This window comes from Trachypithecus francoisi, unplaced genomic scaffold, assembly GCF_009764315.1.
Source record: "Trachypithecus francoisi isolate TF-2019V2 unplaced genomic scaffold, Tfra_2.0 Lachesis_group12, whole genome shotgun sequence".
Taxonomy (NCBI): Eukaryota; Metazoa; Chordata; class Mammalia; order Primates; family Cercopithecidae; genus Trachypithecus; species Trachypithecus francoisi.
Window position 1 is genome coordinate 85,332,005 of NW_022681457.1, and position 21,293 is coordinate 85,353,297.

Consider the following 21,293-nt stretch of genomic DNA (forward strand, 5'->3'; position numbering starts at 1 on the left):
CGCTTCTGGAGGACTTGTTTGATACTCATCTCTAGATGTTAGTATCCCCATCAACTCTTTATCTAACAGAAGCAGCCTCTGTCCATTTTGTACATTAATATAGCTGTGAGTCATCAGCTGGAACAACAGATTCTCACTCTTGCTTGCTATGGCCTTAGGTTGGCTCTTGGCGCACGGTAGAACTGCTGCTCCAGGATTAATATTTTGTTCTGCAGAGTCTGCTAGTTGCATGTGGGGCAACACATCAGGTATACAAATCGATTTTAAGTTATTGGCAAGATCTCTGTCCAGGATACCACTTTCTATTGCTTTCCTCCAGGACAAAATCTCTGTGGTTGCTGGTAGAAACAGAGCCTTAATATGCTGTCGGTTACTAAGGATTTTATGTGCTAGTTCAGTAGACACAATACCTTGTTCTAGGGCATCTGTAATTGGGAGGATCTCTCCAGATTCAGGCCACAACAAACCCATGAATGACCAGAGGGACTCCAGAATCACAAGGGCGATCTTAGCAGCTACTAGATCATTGCTCACTGCTTCATCTATTGTTAGCCTTTGCCCCGTGACAGTGTCTATGATGCCTCCTGTCTGAAGCTGCCTTATGAGGATACCACAGGCCATATCTTGGTCAATCAAATTATGTCTTACAGCCTCTTCCACTGTAAGTCTGTGTCCTGTTCTTGGATCTACTATGCCACCAGCAAAAAGCTGAGCTTCCAGCAACCGGACAGTGACCTGCCTATCTATCAGCCCTTCCTGAACTGCACGGAAAATGCTAACCTTCCGGCCTGATTTCAAGCTCACCATCCCCCTGCCAATTGTTTGACAGGCAGCAATTTGAATCCTGATTCCTGGTGGACAATACATCGTTGCATCAGATCCAGCAAACCAATTTTCTCAGCTGTGTTAGGGTCTATCAAATTCTTGGATGTTCTAAGATGAGACTCTAATACTGAATGAAGCCATGCAGAAATGAGACCTTGATGAAAAGCCTCTTCCAGGTTAATACAGTTCTCACTAGGGGAAAGACTGAAACCTCCAGTTGCCAGGTGAGCTTCTAAGATTTTCAGTCCAACTCTCTCACTGATTATTCTCTTCTCAATTGCTTCCACCACAGAAAGAAGGCCTCTGCTCTCAGTAAGCCTGCTTATTAAGGCCAGGGCATCCTGTAGCTCCCGGAGCTCCTGGTACATCTGGGGATTAATGAGGTTTCTGGCTAGGCCCTCCTCCAAAGAGAGGTTTTCACCAGTCTCGGGGGCAATGAGGCCAGACATGATAACCTGAGATTCCAGAAGCACAAGGCCTGTGTCTTGGTCAAGGAGGCCCTTTTGCATGGCTTTGAAGATAGGAAATATCTCCACTGTGCCTAGGTCAATCACCCCAGCAACTGCTCTGCAATCCTAAAAAAAAAAAAAAAAGGAAAAGAAAACTGAATCAGAGCCAATGGCAAAGCACAACTATTGAAAGGAGTCATTCAAAGAACTATAGTATTTAGGCCAGGCATGGTGGCTCATGCCTATAATCTGCCCGAGGCGGGCAGATCATGAGGTCAGGAGTTCGAGACCAGCCTGACCAACATGGTGAAAACCCCGTCTCTACTAAAAATACAAAAATTAGTTGGGCTTGGTGGTGCCTGCCTGTAATCCCAGCTACTTAAGAGGCTGAAGCAGGAGAATTGCTTGAACCCGGGAGGTGGAGGGTTGCAGTGAGCTGAGATTTTACCATTGCATTCCAGCCTGGGTGACAGAGTGAGACTCTGTCTCAAAAAAGAAAAAAAGAACTATAGTATATAAAATTCTGACCACAAGAAAAACCCAGCATGGGATAAGCCCCAACATGTAGGAAATATTCTGAAGCAAGCCACCCAGTGTTAATACTAAAAAAGAGTTTTTCTACACTGCAGAATGTTTACTAGACCAGAAGTTCCTAGATCACTTGAGAGATAGTGGCATTAAGCATATCTGAGTGACAAGCTCTACAGGGTGGCAAGCAGTGAAAGTGATAGAATTTAATCTTATTTTTAAGACCAAATCATCATCAAGTTTCTTACAGACGCATAACAGTTCCCCCAAAATGAGAATTCAACCCATAAAACAAGTTTTTGCTGTTGTAAACCACACAGAAGACTCTGGAAGTAGCAATTCCCTGCTGATGAGCATAGCAGGACTGGTCCACAGAATAAGAGAAATTTATGCAGTCCAATAGCTCCAGAACAATTGTGCATCCCAGTAAACAGGCCTGTGTATACTACTCAAGAAAGTATTTTAGCAACTGGGATACTCGTATTCTTGGACAATGCTAGCTTCTCCCAAGGCAATGGCTCTAAATTAAATTAGTTCTAGGACTTGGAAGTAGCAAGACAAGGAAGAAACAGATCGGGGACCCTTGCCTACGGAACCACTAGTAACTTTTCTTCTGGTCCAGGCTAGAATGGGTAGCACAATAACCATGACTACAGCTGTCACTTATTATTAGATCTATTGAACACTGACATTTAATTCTCACAGTGTCCTATGAAAACAATTGTTTGAATCTTTAGTTTGAAGAAATGAAAATGAGGCACAGAGTTTAGGTAACTTGTCCAAGGTCACAAAACTAGTAAGTTCCAGAAATAAATCAAGGTCTGACTCTAAATCTTGTATGCCCTCCCACAGACAGACCCAGAAAACTGTAAAAGACAAGTACAGTAGAGTCACATCTTAACACAGGAGTTAGGTCCTAAGGTCAGTGAATAAGGCATATACACTGTCAAAACTACCCTTGCAAATCCTAGAAAGAGCTCCTAAAGAATTCTCATTTTGAGATCTTTTATCACAGAATAATACATTCAGATTTTAAATTATTTAAGTGTTTAACCACTTAACAACACTTCATCATTTTTATTACTCTCCAACTTTTCAGCTCTTGTTTATGTTCATTATTTTCATTTTCTGTATATAATTTTATCTGTCCCTCTTTAGTCAGAGCTACTTTCTGATTACTTATTTAACTCTCTACCTTACTGATGGAGGATCTTGTGGAAGCAGTTTCCAATTACTTCCCTGCCTTCTAAATAATAGCATTCCATTTTACCTCAGTGAGTAAGTTCCATAAGAGCTGATCCATTGCCCATGAAGGTCTAGGAGCAGTAGCTGTCATTCAATAAACATGGGACGAATATGGATAAATAATAAGGAAACCCTTAAAATCATTAAACCATTCCCCTCAGATTTTAGAAACATGCACTGAGGATTTCAAGCTTGAGGGGCATACAATAAGAATACAGTATGGACAGCAAATGAAAGAACAGTATATTTGGTTCTCATCTCCATTTCTACATACGTATTCAATCAATGGAATAACTGACAGACTTCTCTACACTAAAGTATTATTTATTCCCTATCTCCTTGTTTTCTGACCAAGAAGAGAAAGTTCAATCTGTATAATTTAAATATACATATTATGCAAATTCCCTATGTGTCTGTTTTAAAGAAACTGAAGGAAAAAGTTCACTGGAATGTGATACCTGAAAAATTTCAAGATACCTGAAAAATTCCTTTTAGAAAATCCATGAAAGACTATTCAGAACAGACAATATGACAAAGAAAAACATTCCTTTGAGAACTTTTCATTTCTTTTGCGAGATTCATGGAGTCTCAAAAATGCTGACCCTGAAGAAAGGCCTGGAGTCTAGCCAAAGAGAAAAGTCTACAATGTTACTTCCAACACCCTCATAATTGGAGAATAGGCAGGAAACACTCAGCTGGGAAAAAATCCAGAGAAACTCATTTCTATCCTACCAAACATGGACATTCTGACCTAAACAAGCATTAAGAGATAGAAGGAGAGGAGGAAAGAAAACATAAAAGGCTTCTACTTACCAGAGTTGCAGGGCACGCCTCAGGCAGATAAAAGATAGAGCCTTATGGAGCAGCTCAGCCGTATCACACACACAGTGTAAGCTTGGTGTTAGCGTCCAGCATGCGACTGTTTGTTTTTGCAAAAAAGAACCCCAAACAGGTCGTCCTCTTTTCCCTTTGTGCATTTGTGCTTAAACTCCAAAGGGTTAGTGAAACTTGTAAGCAAGGATGTCAGTTAATCAGAACAATACTTCACATGAAACACGCAAACAGTACAGGAGACACATCATGCTCAATGTAGTGGTGCTCAGCAGCTTGTCTTCCTTTTTTTCTTTCTTTCCTTTTCCCCCCTTTTTTAACCTTTCAAATGAGAACTGGATGTTCTCAGCAAGCAATTGTTAAAACTTTTCACATACTCCCTTATATGGTGAAGCAACAAGCCATTGGAAGTGGGCTACCTTAAATGGAGAATGTTACACCAGCACTTTGTTTTTGGAAATATACCATCAAATCATTGCTGGTTCTGTCTTGTGGTCTTTACAACTCCAGCTCCTGTTGCACAAAATTTATATCCAAGGACCAGAATCAAGACATGCTTTGTCTGAATATCATTTTGAGCATCATCTGGACCAAATTTGACTATCACATGAGCTTAATTTTGGCCTGCCCCACATAAGTTGGCCATTGCTTCACAACATAGGAAATAAGCAGGCAAACACACATATATATCCCAGAGACACATGTATATAATATGGTAAGTGTACACACACACACAGGTATCCAGGAAGAACTTAGGACAACCAGCAGGAAATATGACGACTTTCATATGGTCCAGGAAATGAACATGGAGGGGAACTGGTAAAGATGCCACATGATGAGATGACTATGGGTGAGGGGAACCAGCGTCTTAGTCAGTGAAACTACTCTACTAGTTTGCTTTGGAACTTAATATTTCTCATTGCCTTAGTATGGAGGGAAGAGGTTCACAGGTTTTTCTTTCCAATATCCAGAACTCTTGGCTATCAACTTTCGTGTGACAATGCCACAAGGGAGTATCTTACTGCCCTGTGATCATATACAACACAGAATTTATGTTCTCCTCAACTGCTGTCTGCCCAAAATGGCATAAGACAAAAAAAGTGAACGAGGTCTAAAGGGTTAACTGTGTCTTCTAGTGCTTTTGACTGACCAACACATCATGGAACCCCAGTAAAGAAACACAAGACACATGGCTGCTAAGGTGAGGTTAAAAATTAAGTCACATTGGTCATGGAAAGCTAGTGATCATGACTCTGAATCAGCAAAGCTGCTTTCATACCATTCAAAAGGTATCCACCCAATATTTGGAGATGAAAACTAAAAGTACCTTTTGTTCTGTCTGGTGAGCCAACTGGCTCTGAAGCTGCTGAAGCTGATTTGCAGAACCATCACAAAGGTCATGGTAAGCCTGGTTTAGGGCATTCACTTGCTCAGATATTTGTTTCTTCTCTTTTTCTGAGAGCCTGGAAGATGAAGCATTAAAGCTTTTTTAGGGGAAAAAAAAAAAAATCTCCAAACTCTGCTCTATTGCTTCAAAATTACTACTTCTTCATCTTGGATGGATGATCTTCTTCCATATTCATGGGAGACTTTGGCATTTCACTCAGTTTTTCTGTCTATCTCAGATCAAGTCACGGTTCTTGGTGATGTCAGTGCTATGTCCACCCCATGCTTGTAGTTCAAATGACCTCATCTCCACTTTAGCCCCACCTACAAATGTCAAACTTAGCCCCTTCTATCATCTGAAATTATTCTGCTTCTGAAATCTTAGACTTCAATAATCCACTATATGATTATAACCCTACCTTCCAGTTTTATCTTTCTTTACTCCTTCTATACCTATTTTCTTTTTAAAATAAAATACTTAAACAGGGAGAAGAATATAACAAATTCTCATTTACCTGTTACCTAGCTACCCAGCTTTCATTTCACGATTTACTATTTTACATATGTGCTTTAGGCCCTTTTCTTTTTCTTTTTCTTTTTTTTTTTTTTTTTGAGATGAAGTCTCACTCTGTCGCCCAGGTTTAAGTGCAGTGGTGCAGTCTTGGCTTACTGCAACCTCCACTTCCCGGGTTCAAGTGATTCCCCTGCCTCAGCCTCCTGAGTAGCTGGGATTACAGGTGCCTGCCACCACACTGAGCTAATTTTTGTAATTTTAGTAGAGACGGGGTTTCACCATGTTGGCCAGGCTGGTCTCAAACTCCTGACCTCAGGTGATTCTCCTGCCTCAGCCTCCCAAATCACTGGGATTATAGGCATGAGCCACCGCACCTGGCCGCTTTAGACTCCTTTTCTAAGAAATAAGACATTACAGATATAATTAAAGCCCACTGTATATTTGTCACCGAGTCCATTCCTTTCCCTTTCTTCCCAATGGTTACCACCTCTTGAATCTGATGAATCCTGCAACTTTCTTTTTTCATTCCAGATTATGTTTCTTAGAATGAACTCTGTTGATTCAAATGGGAACTATCCATCAACTCATGGATATGTCCTAAGCCTTCCTTAACACCTCCATTTCCTCTTATTCTATCAGTCCTCTCTATTAAGTTTCTTTTCTACAGAGGCCAGACCCCACAATCCACATTCTTGATCAGTTCCCTACCATTATCCTTGCACTCTCCACTCACTAACCTGATAAATGCCCAACCCCCATTCAATCAAACCATCAGTCTCTTCTGCTCCTACACTAAGGCTGCTAGGTAAATCCAGTTAGAGGAAAAAAAAAAATTCCACAACCACATAGAGAGAGCCAACTGGTTTCCAATCTCAACTGGGCCACAATATTTCCTGACAATCCTCTTGTAAATTTCCAGCCAAGTTCTTCTTCCTTTCTCCTGGGCACCATCCTTTCAACAAACCTTTCTGCCTATTTCAAAGAGAATACACAGACCACTGGGCACTAATTCTCCTACTTTCTGGCTTCAGTCCTAACAAATTTACCTCTATCCATACCTTTCTTAATCTCTTTTCCCTCATCTCCACCTCAGAAAAAAAGTGGTCCCAATTTCCTGTTTAAGGTTGTACTTTCTAATGATCAATGAGTTTCATCCTCTTGCATGTCCACTTGGACCTTTCTCTAATTATTTCCTCCCCTTTGTCCTTGAGACTTACTCCAAAACATAGTTAAGTCCATTGTAGCTTTTTTTTTTTTTTTTTTTTTAAGAGACGGAGTCTCACTTTGTCGCCCAAACTGGAGTGCAGTGGCCGGATCTCGGCTCACTGCAAGCTCCATCTTTCGGGTTTACGCCATTCTCCTGCCTCAGCCTCCCGAGTAGCTGGGACTACAGGCGCCTGCCACCTCGCCCGGCTAGTTTTTTGTATTTTTTAGTAGAGACGGGGTTTCACCTGGTTAGCCAGGATGGTCTCGATCTCCTGACCTTGTGATCCGCCCGTCTCGGCCTCCCAAAGTGCTGGGATTACAGGCTTGAGCTACCACGCCCAGCCCATTGTAGCTTTTAAGAAAACAAAACCTTCTTGATCATATATTCCATTTTTAAATATTGACTCTATTACATTTTTCCTCTCCTATGTCCTGGCTTCTTGAAAGAGCAGTTCTGTTTCACCTTCCTTGCCTCCAGTATGCTCCTCACCATACTAAATCTGACCTCATCCCACAACTTGTCACCAGAGATTTCTAACTTGACAAATGTACAGATATTTCTCAACTTTTCTTGACTTCTGAACTTCTCTCCTTTTTAGAACTCTGTTCTTTCTTGGGTTCTGAGTTATCATTCATAATTTTCCTTTTCCTTCTCTGAGGCTTCCTCAACAGGCTGAGAAGCCCCGAAAAACCCTTTGAAGTAATCTACCCTCATGCTTTCTAATACACTAATAATTCAAATCTCTGTCACTTTATGTGATAATTTTCATGTGTAACCAAACCCATAGATTCATTATCCTTAATATCTCTTGAATATTAGTCTCTTCATTTCCATTCCTCGTGATTTCTTGCCTACATTATCAGAATAGCCTCTTAACAGGCCTCTCAGCCTCTATTCTCACTACATGTCCTTTCTTTATATAACTGTTCTAGCAACCTTTAAAAGCAAAACACAATCATGTTTAAAATCTCTTCCCATAGCCAACAAATTAAATGCAAACTCCTCAGTATGAACTACAGGATCCCCCATAATCTGACTCTTGCTGCCCTGAATTCTCCAGTCTGAAATCTCATTACAGCCATAAGTTTTAGCCTGATAGACCAGGTGCCCCAGATGTGCCATAATCTCTCATTTAATACTCACTTATGACCATGCTTGGCCAAGAAGATCTGTGATGTTTTAATAGCTTCAGAGACTTGTTCTTTCTTTGTTGTCAGCTCTTCTGCCAGAACCTACATGGTAGAAATAAAGAGAAAAAGCTTCAAAACCCAAGAAATAACAGTCAAAATGTATTAAAAAAATTTTTTTAATCCTAGAGAAAACATGCAGCTTAGGTCAAATTATCACCAATGAGCTACAGCTGATAAAAAGGTACAAGAACAAACAAGATGGCTTCTTAAATTTCTTTAAGTTAACATTTACTTAGGTAGCAATCACTTCTGGAATGGCCCACATGTGACTTCTACTATTCCACCTAATGCATTAACACATGTTATTCTACCCAGATAAACAGAGATGGACCTTCTTCTCACCTGCTGTTCCAAAATAGCTTTTTCAATGTCTGTTGATTCTTTGGTCTGGGATGAGGTAGCTGTTCCTTGTGTATTTCTCGCTAGGGTAGACACCCAGCCCAAAAGTTCTTTAACCTTCTCCACATGTTCTTGTTTCTCCTCTTCTACCACTTTCTAGAATAGGAAATAGAAAATCAATATTCTAGCAATGTCTTTTATTAGGTTGGCATGACTTCAGATTTTCTTAAATGAAGTCTTCCTAAAAACAGACACAAAAGTTACTTAAATAAGTAGGCTGTGAAAATAACCCCAAGTATAATTTAGCCAGGCTACAGTACTGCTCACAGGTGTTTGTGAGCTGAATTTGTTATACCTAGGTTTAATACCTTTCTGAAAAATACAAACAAATATAATAGGCACTCAATAATTATTTAATGATTTTTTTAAAAATCTCTTCACATATAGCATCTTACTCATTTTCATAATTCTTAGGTTTACAGGTGAATCTGTAAGAAGAGGAGAAGAGACTGAAGCCTACTGAGATTATATTATGTAGGTATGGATATAAAGAAAGTCTTGCTAATTTAAAAAGCAAAAGATGGTATGGTTAATGCTTTAACAGCTTTTCTTTTATAAGAGAGACTGAATATGCAGAAACTTATTTTACAAAGACAGAAGATTTTTATAATTACAAAAAGATGACATGCTCATTACAATAAATTCAAACAAGTCTAAAATACATAATTATGTAATTTAATCTTATTTCCACAGAAATTTGGTATAAATGCCTATAAACTTCTTTCTACGCCTTATTACGTCTTTGTAGTATACAGTTTTGTTTTTAATGAAATCATAATTATACATAGTATTCTAACTTCCTCATCTCTCAAATATTATATAACAATTTAATTGTATAATATATATTACATATATAACATATATAATTTTTTGCTGGTTTAAAAAAAATTTTTAATTTTTGTGGGTACATAGTAGGTATATATATTTATGGGGTACATGGAATATTTTGGGCTTTTTTTTTTGAGACAGCCTATTGCCCCGGATGGAGTGCAGTAGCACAATCATGGGTCACTGCAGCCTCAATTTCCCAGGCCCAAGTGATCCTTCCACCTCAGCCTCCCAAGTAACTGGGACCACAGGCATGTGCCACCATGCCCAGATAATTTTTAAACATTTTTTGTAGAGAGGGGATTTCCCTATGTCACCCAGGCTGGACTCAAACTCCTAGGCTCAAGTGATCTTCCCACCTCAGCCTCCTGGGTACCAGAGACTACAGGCACACACCACCATGCTGGCTAAGCTGTTTTATTGCACTTTCTTTTTTTTTTTTTTTTTTTTTTTTTGAGACGGAGTCTCGCTCTGCCGCCCAGGCTGGAGTGCTGTGGCCGGATCTCAGCTCACTGCAAGCTCCGCCTCCCGGGTTCACGCCATTCTCCTGCCTCAGCCTCCCAAGTAGCTGGGACTACAGGCGCCCGCCAACTCGCCCGGCTAATTTTTTGTATTTTTAGTAGAGACGGGGTTTCACCATGTTAGCCAGGATGGTCTCGATCTCCTGACCCCGTGATCCACCCGTCTCGGCCTCCCAAAGTGCTGGGATTACAGGCTTGAGCCACCGCGCCCGGCTACTGCACTTTCAAGATAATTTTGGACCCAATTGTCCTCACCTCCTCCTCCTCCAGACGCCGGAGTGCATCACTGATGTATTTCACGTGCTGAGTTGTTAAAGTCATCAATGCCGTGTAGCGAGTCCTTAAGTCCATGAACTGTGGTTCAAAAGAACAATTTAAATAAATCATCTGCCAGAAAATGAAATGTAAATAGTTGAAAATAAGAGGAAATGTTCATGGAGTCACATGTTCACCAGAAAAGTGAGCCCTAAATCAAAATATAAGGCCCAGGCAAATGAATCTTTCCTTAAGGGAAGACAGTGGTGTATTTCCTTTTGCCACCCTCTCACCTCTTGAGTGATGGCATCTGAAGAGGAAAGCATGCGACGGCGCTTGCCAGGGGATTTCTGCTGCGATTCCACAAAGGCCTTGTATGTCATCAGTTGCAATTCATAGTCCTAGGAAAGGATGAATTTCACTACAGTTACTCAGGGTTTTATAATTCACATACGTCATGTAATAAATCATAGCTTTTTATTGCTGGAAGCATTTTGGTGACCACTCAGGCTGGAGGTTAGCAAACTTTTCCTGTAAAAGGCCAGGCAGAAAATATCAGGCCATACTCTCTCTCTCATTATAAGTGAAAGCAGCCATAGGCAATATATAGATGAAAGAGTGTGGTTGTTAGAATAAAACTTTACTTATGAACACTGAAAACTGAAGTTCATATAATTTTCACATCATAAAATATTATTCTTTTGATTTTCTTTTCAACCTTTTCTCATTGGCCATACAAAAACAGGTGTGTGGACAAGATTTGGCCTGTGGGTCATAGTTTGCTGACGCCTTAGTTGCAGTCTGACCAACCCTTTCATCTCATCTGTGGGGAAAGTGAAACCCAGAGAGGGGATGTGAATTTCCCTAATTAACAAAGTGGGTAAGTAACAGAGTCAAGATTAGAATCTTAGTTTTCTAATCCCTAAACCAGTGTTGTCATTTTACCATACTATTCTGCCACTTCCTCTGCAACCATGCAAGTTCTGCCCTAGTCTACTCGCTTCTTCTCTCACATGAAGTAGCCTTATGAGTGCAGTAGCCTCTTATGTACTTTCACTGCTTCTAGTCTCATCTCAATCTATTCTCTATTGTTCCACCAGAATACTTTTTCTAAAACCCAAAGATGACCACATCATTCTTCTCCTTAAAAAGCTTTCAGTGATCTAGAATAGAGCTTTTCAAACACCAACATGCATATAAATTATACGGGGATCTTATTAAAATGCACAATCTGATTCAGCAGGTCTGAGATTCTACATTTCTAATAAGTTCCCAGGCGATACTGATGCTACTGGTTCGAAGATAACACTTTGAGAAGCAAGAATAGAAGACAAAGCCAAAACAATGAAACAACGCCTGTCATGGGTTGGCCCCAATCTCACCGCTCATTTTCAATAGTCACTGCTCCTTACTGTGTCTTCTAGCTATACCAGAATACTCTCTATTTCCTCTATAATCAAGTATTTTCATTCTTCTCTGCCTGGGATTATGCAGTTCCTTTGCCTAAAACGTCCTTCTGCTGTCTACTTAAAAAAACTCTGAGTACAAGGAAAACAAGGAATGAATTTGTAAAGGAATCCATAAAAAATAGTAGTAGCAACATTAAAATAATTATAATCAAAGCAATTGCTACCACTTATGAGTGCACTTTAAGTTTGAGGCATGGTCCTATGTATACATTATCTCATTTAATCTTTGCAATCACTCAGTGAGGTATTATTGTTCTCATTTTATAGATATAGTAACAGAAACATACGCTAAGTGCATACTCAAAGTAAGCCTGGAAAATGGTGAAGGGTTTGAACTCAACTCTTTCTCACAGTGAGTGTTCTGTTATTAACTAAAGGAATGCCTTCATTCAAAAGTATTTGTTAAGCATCTTCTATGTACTTGCCATTGTTTTGAGTGCTATGCACACATACTGAGAAACAAGTCAGGAAAAACTTTGCTCCCTTGGAACTTATATTCTAGTAAGAGTCACAGAATAAACAAATAAATACACAATAATCTCAAGTTATTTTTTTTCTTTTTTTTGGAGACAAAGTTGCCCAGGTTGGAGTGCAGTGACACAATCATGGCTCAATAGCCTTAATGTCCCAGGCTCAAGTGATCCTCCCACCTCAGCCTCTTGAGGAGCTGGGACTACAGGTGCACACCACTACACCCAGCTAATTTTAAAAATTTTTTGTAATGATGGGATCTTGATGTGTTGCCCAGGCTGGTCTCAAACTTCTGGAATCAAGTAACCCTCTTGCTTTGGCCTCCTAAAGTGCTGGGATTATAGGTATAAGCCACCACACCTGGTCTCAAGTCATTTTTCTTTAAAGATGTTCTAAGAGAAATAGGGGAGAGCTAAATCATTCACGGCCTTACAAACCATGTAAGGATTTAGAATTTTATTATGACTTTTATTTACATGATCTTATTTACCATATTTCATCTATTCTAAGGTACACATTTTCTCCACATTTTAGTCTTTCAAATTGGAATATATCTTAGACTCAATGGCATGTCACATAATTGGCAGAGTTTTTTCTTCTTTCCTCTTTTTGGCATGCAGAAAATTATGGTGTAGCTTGTAATCAATGGAGTCTAAGATTCAGTGACATGCAATATGTTCTAAAAAGGCGATTTTGGCTACTGTGTGGGAAAACAGCCTGTGAGGGCCACAGCAGAAGCAAGAGACCAGCTCAGAGGGTACTGTAGTAGTCTTCAGTAGAAGATTCTTCACTGGAATGTGAACTAGGGAAATATAGGGGGAGATAATGACAGGTAGTCAGATTTGGGACATGCCTGAAGACACAGCCAACGGAGAATATAAAGCTTAAGGCAAAGAGAAGAGTTTAGGATGACTCCTGGGTTTTTTGCCTCAGCAACTACAAAAAAAAGGCAATATTATTTCCGAGATAGGAAAGACAAGTAAGAAGCATATTTAAGAAGAAAACTCAAACATTCTGTTTTTGCCATGTTAAGTTTAAAAGGCCTACATCATGCAAATGGAGATTCCTCAAATCACAGCCAACATCTACTACTTCTCCAAGCAACCCCAAACATGGGGTTGCAGGAAATATACATCTGCTTAACTGAAGGATCAGGCCAGCTTCTAGCATAAGAACTCTGCTTAATTTGTCCAGAAATAGAACCTACAGTGAAGATGTAGGTTTTCCTGAGCTGGTGATGATTCATGTTCTTTTTGGGATGTGGTAAAGTTACCTTTACAATAGTAGAGTACTGCTGGGAAAACTTTTGACATTGATCCAGTTTTGTCTGATTTCTCTCAATTTCTGCAAATAGAGCCTAGGAAGCAAAATATCACAACATTATCATTGCCATTACCACCATTGAAACAGCTGAATATTTACTATGTTCTAAGGCAATAGTTTTCAAACCTTAGCTGCATCAGAATTGCTGGAAAGGGTGGTTAAAACACATACTGTGGCCGGGCGCGGTGGCTCAAGCCTGTAATCCCAGCACTTTGGGAGGCCGAGACGGGCGGATCACGAGGTCAGGAGATCGAGACCATCCTGGCTAACACGGTGAAACCCCGTCTCTACTAAAAATACAAAAAAAACTAGCCGGGCGAGGTAGCGGGCGCCTGTAGTCCCAGCTACTCGGGAGGCTGAGGCCGGAGAATGGCGTAAACCTGGGAGGCGGAGCTTGCAGTGAGCTGCGATCCGGCCACTGCACTCCAGTCCGGGCGACAGAGCGAGACTCCGCCTCAAAAAAAAAAAAAATAAATAAATAAAACACATACTGTGGGGCCTCACCTCCAGAGTTTCCGGTTCAGTGGGTTTGGGTTCACAAAATTTGTACTTTTTTGTCTTTTTAATCTTTTGTAGAGACAAGTTCTCGCTTGCTTAACCAGGCTGGTCTCAAACCCCTATCCTCAAGTGATCCCCCTGCCTCAGCCTCCCACAGTGCTGCAATTACAGGCAGGAGCCACTGTGCTGGATCCAAGAACCTACATTCCTAACATGTCCCCAGGTGATATGGATGCTGCTAATTTGGGGTCCACACTTTGAGAACTACTATTCTAAGTATTTTATACGTATCACTTCAGTTAATCCTAGCAACAATAATCTCATAAGGTTAAATAAATAACAAACTATGTCCATTTTATTGATAAGGAAGTAGAACACTGCGAGGCTAAATAACTTCTTCAAAGGCTTATAGCAGATAAGTGAGCCAGGATTGGAATCCAGGCAATACAACTCCAGATCTCATACTTTTTTTTTTTGAGACGGAGTCTCACTCTGTTGCCCAGGCTGGAGTGCAGTGGTGTGATCTCAGCTCACTGCAAGCTCCACCTCCTGGGTTCACGCCATTCTCCTGCCTCAGTCTCCCGAGTAGCTGGGACTACAGGACCACGGCCGGCTAATTTTTTGTATTTTTAGTAGAGACGGGGTTTCACCGTGTTAGTCAGGATGGTCTCTATCTCCTGACCCCATGATCTGCCTGCCTCGGCCTCCCAAAGTGCTGGGATTACAGGTGTGAGCCACCGCGCCCGGCCTCATACTCTTAACCATAATGCTAAACAAAACAAAACAAAACAAAACGCCAACAACAAAAATGTTTAAAATGAATCATTTCAAAAAAAAAAAAAAGAATCATTTTCATCTACTTAGAATTTTCCCTTGGTTTTCAAAACCCCATATCTAATCCTAGTAAAATAAAATGTAATCTAAAGAAACAAAATAAAGACAATTTTAATCTGTCCATCTAGTGGTTTCAATACAGTTACAGAAACTCAGAACTGAAGGTACCTTACAGGTTCTCTAGTCTAAATGCAAAGCCAGTATCTTGGGACCATCCTGTTCAAACCATGCTAAGAAAAGGGAACTTGGAATATCTTCCATTTGGAGGAAGCTTTAATTGCTAGTACATCATTTTCTTTTATGATAAAGCAAATTTAAATTTCTAACTCTTCCCTCCAGAGCTAATACCACACTCACTGTCTGCTGACTGAGCTGCTCCGAAAGCACTCTGCTATCCTCTGCCTGGCCTGGCTTCATCATTTCCTGCTGGGCAGTGGTTTCCTCAATCCACTTGATGAGAGTTCCATGGCAGGCTCGGTAATCTCCCAGAACTTCCTGGATACTTTCTAGTTCAGATTGGCTAGAAGAACAAAGGGAAACTGCTATCAGATACCTTGGTACAAATACAATAAAGTAAATGAGGTAATTCCCTCTTTAACTCATGTGTCCAGTTGGGCTTGACCACAAATGATCCGTCTTTATCTATGGGGAACAGCGATGTAAGGCTGAGTGAGACCTATGCATGTATCAGCACCCTAGGGTCGAAAAAGTGAGTAGAAACCAGTTGTGACCTGCTAGCCCTGGATGCTGCCTTGTGGTCTAGCATCCCACAATAATCCTTGTCAAGTTTTTCACCTACGTTGCCAAGAATTACCGGGGTGACCAATAAGGTAGTATTGGCTGTACAGTTCTATTCCCTGATGACAGAGTATCTGGCAGTATAGCACAGCTATGATTTATGAATCACTATAACTTCTCAGGGCAGAGAGGGGAGAGAAGTGAAAAATAGTCATTATTTCCTGTTACTTCCTGGTTAGACTTCTCTTGGTCTAACCAGCTTTGTGATAGTACTCCAATTAGAATGAAAACCTACATGAGCCATTAAGCTCCTCTCCCTACAAATTTCCCTAACCAGCTTAGCCTCCAAAAGGTACAGTTTCTATCCTTCCTATTTATATATCTGTCATTAGAAGCAGGACCTCTAGTAACAGAGATGAAAAATTAGTGAATTAGCAAATGAGATGAAAGTAAGAAATTCTGCAAAGCCCCATCATGAAAAAATGGCTCATATTTGGATACAAAGCTAATAAAACAACAACTACAGTATAGGTTTTGTCCTTGAGAAGTGACCTTTCAAGTCTACATTCCAGGAAGCCACTGACATCAACGTCTTAACTAGAAAAGACCTGGGACACAGGAGAGGCATTACATCTGCTTTGGGATTGCGGGTCTCACCTTTCTGTCACTTATCTTGTCCAGAATTTAGGTGGTTTTTAAATTTCCACCTCTCCCTATACATTTCTACCTTTAAATATAAACGTACAGATATAACTCTGTTTTTGTTTAAGACCTAGTCCCTGAACTCTGATAGGAGAAAAAGATGGGGCCACCACTCACCGAATCTCGAGTTGGGCAAAGACTCGGTGCCAACGCTCCTGCAGCTGGGAGCCTTTTTCCTGATAGCGCTCCAAATCCAGGTTTCGCTCTGGCATCAGACGACTCATCTGCTCTGCCACTGCCTTGGCCTTGGCAATTTCCTCATCCAGGACTGAAAACACTGAATTCTTGTCCTTCACATCACTAAACCAGTGCTATGGAAACATAAGTACAGAAACAGGCTGTGTATTTTCCATGCTAAAAAGGAGTCAGTCTAAGGTAGGAAACAAGGACACGGTCTACAGCTAATTCCACATGGTATCTGTGATGGTGCCCTGGAATGTTTGTGGCAGGACTGCCTCCACATGTCATGGTCTCTGCTTTCCTGACACAAACTGGGATGTCAAGGACAGGCAGTACTCTAGAGAGAAATGTGCATAGTACTTGTGTTTGAAACCTGGCTTCCCCACTTATAACATATGAAACCAAGATAAGTCATTTAGCCAGACTAAGTTTTGGTTTTCTCATCTGTAAATGGAAATAAAAATCTCTTCTGTCCACCTCACAGAGTGACTCGTGAGAATCAAATTAGATACCAGCTAAGTGATTTATAAACTTACGGCACAACCATTGACTGTATCCAATTAAGCCATGATTTTATTAAGGTGAAAAGGGAAAAAATAAATAGAAAAACATAGTCCTTTCTCTTGCCTTTCTAGCTAGACATACTTCTCAGTCCCTTCTTCTTCGAAAACATATTAAAATATGTTTAATATGGCATTCTGCCTTATTCAAATGCTAATTTAAATCAGTGTCATGCCATCCAAAACTGCATTTCTCTGCTAACCCAAAGCGATGAATATGTTAAGTCGGCCTCCTAAGAAACTCAGAGCAACTCACTCGTAATGTCGACCGATGGGCCTCCAGAGCTGAGAGATCTGCCAGTACTGCTTCTTCTTGACTCAGCTTAATCTCATAACCTTTGACCAAGAGTTCGGCATCCTGTATGCTACGTACTATAACATCAACTGTCTTTAACCTATGGGGACAAATACACATTCCTTCATTAACACATGAATTTTAGGAGCCAGCGTTATATACCTGGAGTGCTACAGAGAGGTTCATAAAACAAAATGACCAAGATCAATGCCACCATTTTTAGACATTGACAGGGTTTTCTGAAAACAAGTAAACATGATTTTTATGTTGCTAATTTAAGCCAATTCAAAATAAAGTTCTAAGTGGCACTGGAACATGCATACACGTGGTGGACTCATGGAGGAAAGGCATGAAGCCAGAAACCCATTTTACACTATGAAGAGTTTAAGATGTGCTACTCTTCAAGGTCATGGGTAGAGATGGGTGGGAAAAGGGAAGACCTTCAAAGTCTAATACCTAGTTCAACTAAAAACTTTTCTTTTTATTCTTTAGTTTCTCTTCCTTTCTCTTCATGCCATTAAGTATTATTTTCAGAAATATTTAATCAAACAGAAGTGAGGTAAATCATAGTCCTAACATTGCAAATTAATTCCCCATCCGTATCACTAGCACTTCTACACTGCAGTCCAAATGAACCTACTTAATGTTACCAGGAACTAAAGCCAAGACCTCTCATTATCAGTACATGCTCTTCAGGATCTATAATCTCTCTCTATTATTCATGAAAACACTCTAAGCCTTTCTCTTTCTTATCCCAATGGAAAATATTGCCCTTGGACCCAAAACCTCAGCTCACTCACTTATTCAGATATACAGTAGAGAGACCATAGACATGGTCCATCTTCTCCACCAGAAGATTCAGTTCTGAGCGCAGAGTTGGGACACTTGAACTAGATGGAGACTGATGGAGAAAGCTGTCACATTTCACAGAAACTGCATCCAACTCTGACCTCAGTCGCTGTAAATCCTCCTGGGTGTGCTGCCAGGAACAAGACACACATAAAGAGGGAGACAGAATTGAACAAAAAAGGTAGAAAGAAGTCCTTATTTGTAATAGCTAAATATTGGAAACCACCTAAATGCCCATATACAGGAGGCTGGTTGAATAAACTAAGAAACAGCCATATGATGGGGAATTATTCAGCTGTAAATGAAATGAGAAAGATTTCTGGGAATTAAGTGGTTTTAGCACATATTTTTAAGTAGAAGAAGCAAAGTCAACAGAGTATAGTATGTTATATTTTGTATATAAAAGAAGGGAAAATGAGAAAATATATGTGTATATGTTTATGTAAACGGACAGACAGAAAGGATAACCAGAAACTAATGAGATTAAAAGAATGGAATTGAGTCGGCCGGGCGCGGTGGCTCAAGCCTGTAATCCCAGCACTTTGGGAGGCCGAGGCGGGCGGATCACGAGGTCAGGAGATCGAGACCATCCTGGCTAACACGGTGAAACCCCGTCTCTACTAAAACATAAAAAAAACTAGCCGGGCGAGGTGGCGGGTGCCTGTAGTCCCAGCTACTTGGGAGGCTGAGGCAGGAGAATGGCGTGAACCCAGGAGACGGAGCTTGCAGTGAGCCAGGATCCAGCCACTACACTCCAGCCTGGGCGACAGAGCGAGACTCCGTCTCAAAAAAAAAAAAAAAAATGGAATTGAAAGGATCAAATGAAGGCAAATGGGATAAAAGGACTAGCTAGAGGGCAATACACTTCTTTTTGTATAGATTTGACTTTTAGAACCATGTTAATATTTTACATTCTTTTTTTTTTTTTTTTTTTTTTGAGACGGAGTCTCGCTCTGTCGCCCAGGCTGGAGCGCAGTGGCCGGATCTCAGCTCACTGCAAGCTCCGCCTCCCGGGTTTACGCCATTCTCCTGCCTCAGCCTCCCGAGTAGCTGGGACTACAGGCACCCGCCACCTCGCCCGGCTAGTTTTTTGTATTTTTTAGTAGAGACGGGGTTTCACTGTGTTAGCCAGGATGGTCTCGATCTCCTGACCTCGTGATCCGCCCGTCTCGGCCTCCCAAAGTGCTGGGATTACAGGCTTGAGCCACCGCGCCCGGCTATTTTACATTCTTATAAAGAAATAAATAAGGAAAATTGAGGGGTGGCTCTCAAATGGAACACAACAGAAATATATAAGCCTAACTGTGTTTCAGATAAATAACATAATCACACTGAAAGGGAAGAAGGGGTATGAACACATGCAAGTAATTTCCAAACATAGTATTCGAACTATAGATACACCTTTAGGTTAAAGACATAAGGAACTACAAATAAATGTTAAACTCTAGTTTGGTAGGTTTGTTTATTGTAGTGAGTTAACAATTCTGAAACTATTATCTGTAAATGCTAGGATTGAACAATAAGTAAATATATTGTGGATAACATAAGGCAGGTTTTTCAGACTTGGGGAAGGGGGCTAAAAATATGGAAAGAGGCTAGAATAATCCCTGTGCTATCGGTTGGGAACTGGATGGAGACAAATACATACGAATTCGTGTGTGTGTGTGTGTGTGTTTGTGTGAGAGAGAGAGAAATTGAGAGATCAATAAATATACTGACCTATATTTATATCTGTAAACTTACATACATGTGTGTGTATATGTAACACATGTGTGTACATGTATGTGTATATGCATATATATATTTGTAAATATATGTTTCTTTTTTTTTCTTGAGACAGAGTTTCACCTTGTTGCTAGGCTGGACTGCAATGGCACGATCTCAGATCACTGCAACCTCCATCTCCTGAGTACAAGCGATTCTCCTGCCTCAGCCTCCCAAGTAGCTAGGATTATAGGCACGTGCCACCATGCCCGGCTAATTTTTGTATTATTGGTAGAGATGGGGGTTTTACCATGTTGGCCAGGCTGGTCTCCAACTCCTGACCTCAGGTGATCCACCTGCCTTGGCCTCCCAAACTGCTGGGATTATTGGTGTGAGCCACCACGCCCGGCCTATGTTTTCTAGCTCTGTCTGCTAAGTGGGCCTATAAGCAATAATAGTCCCACAACAATGAGTACATTCAGCACCCAGATCCTAGCTTCTAAATAATATTCTCTGCCCAAAAGTATCAGAACTCCTTGGAGAAACAGCTGATTTCCAGGGTTGAGACTGGAAAAAGCAAGATGAACCTGGAAGATCTTATTTTGCCAAAAAGAAAGAACTTCGTTGGGCATTGTGGCCCATGCCTGTAATCCCAGCACTTTTGGGAGGCTGAGGCAGGAGGACTGCTGGAAGCCAGGAGTTGGAGACCAGCCTGGGTAATATAGTGAGACCTCATCTCTATCTAAAAAAAGAGAAAGAAATAACTCAAAAAATGATGGGTACATGTTAAAAGGACAAAAAAGCCAGCTTGAAGGGGCTTCCATTGGCTAACTTTGGGAAATTTTGAGCATCAAAACAATGAAAACAATGACAGTAACAAATTACACACCACTGAATAAAATAAGAATCCATGAGTATATATTGACATAAATAAATAATGAAAGAAGAAAGCAAGGGAAGGAGGGAAGAAAGAAAAGGGAGGGAGGGAAGGAAGGAAGACAAACTACAGAAAAGGAAAGAAGATTGGTTTTTCTTTTTCCATAGAACGTAAATGTTTTTTATGTAGAAGGAATGACAGAATTAGAAAAGCAGCGTTTGGCAACTATGATACTAATAATTGATTCAGTCAAGAATTAACAATGGATGTTAAAACTGGTTGGTGAAAATTTGATGAAAAATAGCATATTTACATAGTCTCCAGTACCTCCCCATAAGATACTTAGTACTTACAAAGGGAAAATAGGAACCAGAGATCAAAGTTAACATCACCAGTAATGTCACATGCATCCTTATATGACACACTAATGTACCAAGGATACAGTATTACTTCTGTAGGATTCCTGCCAAAATTGTAAGACCTAACGCTAATCAGGAAGAAGCCTCAGATAACCACAAACAGGACAAAATATTCTACATTTATTCTACCAAATAAATGACCTACACTCATAAAAAAAATGTTAAGGTCATGAAAGATGATGGAAAGTTGAGAAAC

The 21,293-nt window shown here is 40.5% G+C and overlaps 1 protein-coding gene across 1 annotated transcript in view; it reads right to left on the minus strand.

The window, feature by feature from the left end:
* Positions 1 to 21,293, minus strand: part of LOC117092824 (microtubule-actin cross-linking factor 1, isoforms 1/2/3/5-like) — a 166,931-nt gene that overhangs the window by 42,059 nt on the left and 103,579 nt on the right. The window contains 12 exon segments of the mRNA XM_033227019.1: positions 3 to 806; positions 809 to 1,400; positions 5,206 to 5,341; positions 8,129 to 8,217; positions 8,518 to 8,670; positions 10,179 to 10,277; positions 10,472 to 10,579; positions 13,392 to 13,475; positions 15,131 to 15,293; positions 16,331 to 16,524; positions 17,210 to 17,348; positions 18,049 to 18,227. Coding sequence (XP_033082910.1) covers positions 3 to 806; positions 809 to 1,400; positions 5,206 to 5,341; positions 8,129 to 8,217; positions 8,518 to 8,670; positions 10,179 to 10,277; positions 10,472 to 10,579; positions 13,392 to 13,475; positions 15,131 to 15,293; positions 16,331 to 16,524; positions 17,210 to 17,348; positions 18,049 to 18,227 — 2,740 coding nt within the window.